Consider the following 3,497-nt stretch of genomic DNA (forward strand, 5'->3'; position numbering starts at 1 on the left):
ACGTTTTCTTGCTGGGCTTCGGCTCACGGGTGCTACGTGGTGCAGGTAAAGGCAAGAGGAAGTTGGACCATCCTTGAGTTGGAGAGCTTAGGTGATGACGTGTACATATGCAGCTGCTCGTCCGCCACGGCCGAGGTTTAAAGTGGAACTAGGGTTGAACCCTGTTTTGCCGCTTAGAACGGCCTGTTGTATATATTTTCTGTAATAAACTCTGAAACTTTATTTTCGGGATCCCAATGTGTATATATTAAACGTTCTAGTGAAACGTTACAACTTATCCAAAATGTTTAATCCCTAAATCGCTAATCATACTTAGTTCACGATTTTGGCCAAATGACTCGATTAGCGAGTTTAGCACTGTTTACAAGGCACACCGTAACGGTCCCTGGAGTTGGGGCATTACAACATCCATAAACCAAACAAAAGAATTGAAAGCAGGACAACAAAGCAAATCAAAGTAAACAAAATAAACTCCATTATGGTTTTGTATTTTACAGAAAAGCTTAGAAGTAATTTTAACATATGTAATTTCAAATTGAGAAGAAGTTGCAATTTTGGGTTGGATCTGTTTGTGTTTCAGCATATGTAATTGATTGTTTCCAAAACTCCCCCATGATCAATGAATAAATAATTACAAAAGAAGAGATATGGAAAATGAACAAAAAAAATTGTAAAATTGCAAAATCACATTCATTGCTTCATTGTAATTTTCATGGACCACAACCGATTGTCATATTAGTCTGTCAAAAATCCAGTAGTGTAGCTAGTCAAAATACAAAATAAATACTGCATCCAATATTTTTTTATTTACAAAATGAATTTAGTCAACTAGAACAACAAAAAATAGTGTAAACTGTAGTCAACTTGTGTTCAAAAGGTGTTGTGGTTGGTTGTAGATCTATTGAGTATCATGTGTTGAGAATAGGCCTATTGGTGCTGCAGTGGTGTGCATTTCTTCAGCAGTATGTTGGTCAAAGTTGGTCATTGGAACCTGACAATAATGTAATGTAGTTGAATACCCCATATGAAAAATAAAAAATTAACATCAGGATCTGAATATTTTACCTCAAATGATGTTGACCTTCCTCTGCCTTGGCCTCTCCCCCTACCTCTGCCTCGACCCCTGCCTCTTATTGGCGATGCTTGTGGTTGAGATGGGCCATTAGATGATTGTGTTTGTTCTGCATTTCCTCTGCCTTGACCAGTGCTCTTGCCTTTGCTTTTTCCTTTGCCTTTGCCCCTGCCTCTTGTTGGTTGTGCTTGTGGTTGAGATGGGCATGGTGATGGTTTCTTGCATGACCTACTATTGTGGCCAAATTCATGGCAATTCTTACACTTTTTAGTGCTAGAAACACCCATTCTAGTTGGCTGCCTCTCTGACATAGGTGGCAAAGGCCTCTCCTCTCCTGCAACCCTTCTTCTACGATGCTTTTTAGGTCTCCCTGGTGGTTTTCTTACAAAAGGTGGTAATAACTCCTCATCATCAAATTGAGGCCACATCGATTCGTCAGGGATAGGATGAATAACATGCTTAAATGTCTTCCTCCACATTTCAGTAGTGAAGTATGGAGAGCAATAATTGACTATGTCAGCCCTGGTGGTGGTTATACAGGCAGCTGCATGAATACATGGTATTCCTCTTACTTGCCATTGGCCACAAATGCAAAATAATTCATTCAGTCGAACAGTACACCTTTTTTTGTCATAATCCACCTGAAATTCTTCTTTTCCAACCCTTGTTACTAATGCAAAACGTGCTCTTTTCTGGAGTTCTTGCACCTTCACATGGACTTTTGGAGTGAGCTTGTGCTCCCATCTGTCTGCTGTTGCTTTCCTTGCATCCATCATGGCCGTTTGTTGCATTCTTATACCCTCTAGCAACTCAATTGGGGCCTTGTATCGATGGTCTTCTATCCAATCATTGAATGACTCAACAAAGTTATTGGTGAGATGTTCTACCTTCACATTTGGATCAAACTTGCTCATTGTCCAATGCTTGAAGTATATATTGCTCAGCCAGACATGTGCCTCATGGTTGAATTCCTTAATCCGCTCCATTATTCGCTTGAAATTCTCAAAATTGGCTGTCTCAGCTGCTGCCCAAAAGAGACCTTGAAGGTGTGATGTGCCAAACTTTTTTACCATGTTGTTTTCCAAATGAAAACAACAAAAACGATGCCCTGCATCTGGGATGTCTGTGATAGCCTCAATTAAACCCTACAAATATTTCCAATCAGTTGTAAGATTAAGCATCTACTAAAAGCATTTACAATAGAAAAAAATATGTACACAAAAGAATTTGAAAGAGAACACTAACCTTTTGTCTGTCACTCATGATACACCATGGTTGGCCTTTATTAGTATCTCCAATTTCGTTTCTCAACAAGTCCAAAAACCATTTCCAACTAGAGTTGTTCTCGGCTTCTACAATTGCATAAGCAATTGGATAGAAGTGAAGATTGGCATCAAGCCCCACTGCAGACAATAAGATGCCCTTGTATGGCCCTTTTAGATGACAACCATCTAAGCCAAAAAATGGTCTACAGGCTGCTAAGAAACCAGTTTTTACACTTGAGTAGCAAATGAAAATTCTGTTGAACTGAGACTTCATTATTGGGGCTGCCAAATTATCACCCTCCAAATTCTCATCATCTAGATTTTGCTCAACTGGAACTAGATTACTCTGTATAATAGCAGTACTCCCAGGGTTAGTTTTGTGAATCATAGCAGCATAATGCCTCAAATTGCCATATGAGTGAGCATAATCATAGCCCCCATCTTCTCTAGCTTTCTGTCTAGCTTTCCAAAGTTGCCTGTTTGTAGCTTCAATTCCAAAATGGTCTTTCAACTCTAGCCTCATCCTTTGCAAACTCATGTCAGGAGTTTTAGTTAAGGTACTAGAAAGCTTTTTGGCAATCCACCCTGATGTGGCTATCCTATTCTTCACAACACATTGACATTTGTGCTCTGGATTGTAGGTCTTGATTATAAATTGTCGTCCATCTGGTGATAAGGAAGCATGGATTCGCCATGTGCAACCTTTAGCTCTACAAACTGAAGTGATTCTATGTGAAGCATGTTTCACTTTACGAAGCTCGAATCCTTCTTGAATGGCAAAGTCTTTCAATACTGCCCCAAAGGCCTTGTGATCTTTGAATCTTTGCCACTGTCGAAGTAGTATTTTTCCATTCTCGTATATGTCCTCATTCTCTGGTCTTGGCAATTTACTATTAGGATCCACCAAATTTCATTCCTTGACAATCCCTTGTAATTCATGTGCTTAGCCTCATCACTGTCATAGTACTCTCCAAACCATGTCTCAGTGTCAGATTTGTCACAATATTTCTCTAAGTCAAAACTGTCCTCATCATCAGATGAAGTCTTATTCCTTTCTTTTCTCCACTCCAAGTCACTGTCATCTGTTGGACTTGACAGAGATTCCTCATTCGCTTCACCTATGCTCATTTCATTTGGCATGCTAGATGCCCTTCAAGTTG

At 39.6% G+C, this 3,497-nt stretch overlaps 1 protein-coding gene across 1 annotated transcript; it reads right to left on the reverse strand.

Moving 5' to 3' along the window:
- Nucleotides 1-701: 701 nt before the first annotated feature.
- On the reverse strand, nucleotides 702-1,986 carry LOC133815712 (uncharacterized). Its single transcript, XM_062248522.1, has 2 exons — nucleotides 1,066-1,986; nucleotides 702-991 (listed from the first exon to the last, which is right to left on the reverse strand). The coding sequence occupies exons 1-2, from the start codon at nucleotides 1,984-1,986 to the stop codon at nucleotides 899-901; spliced, it is 1,014 nt and encodes a 337-aa protein (XP_062104506.1). The 3' UTR covers nucleotides 702-898.
- Nucleotides 1,987-3,497: the final 1,511 nt, after the last annotated feature.

The sequence above is a fragment of the Humulus lupulus genome, chromosome 2 (assembly GCF_963169125.1).
Source record: "Humulus lupulus chromosome 2, drHumLupu1.1, whole genome shotgun sequence".
Taxonomy (NCBI): Eukaryota; Viridiplantae; Streptophyta; class Magnoliopsida; order Rosales; family Cannabaceae; genus Humulus; species Humulus lupulus.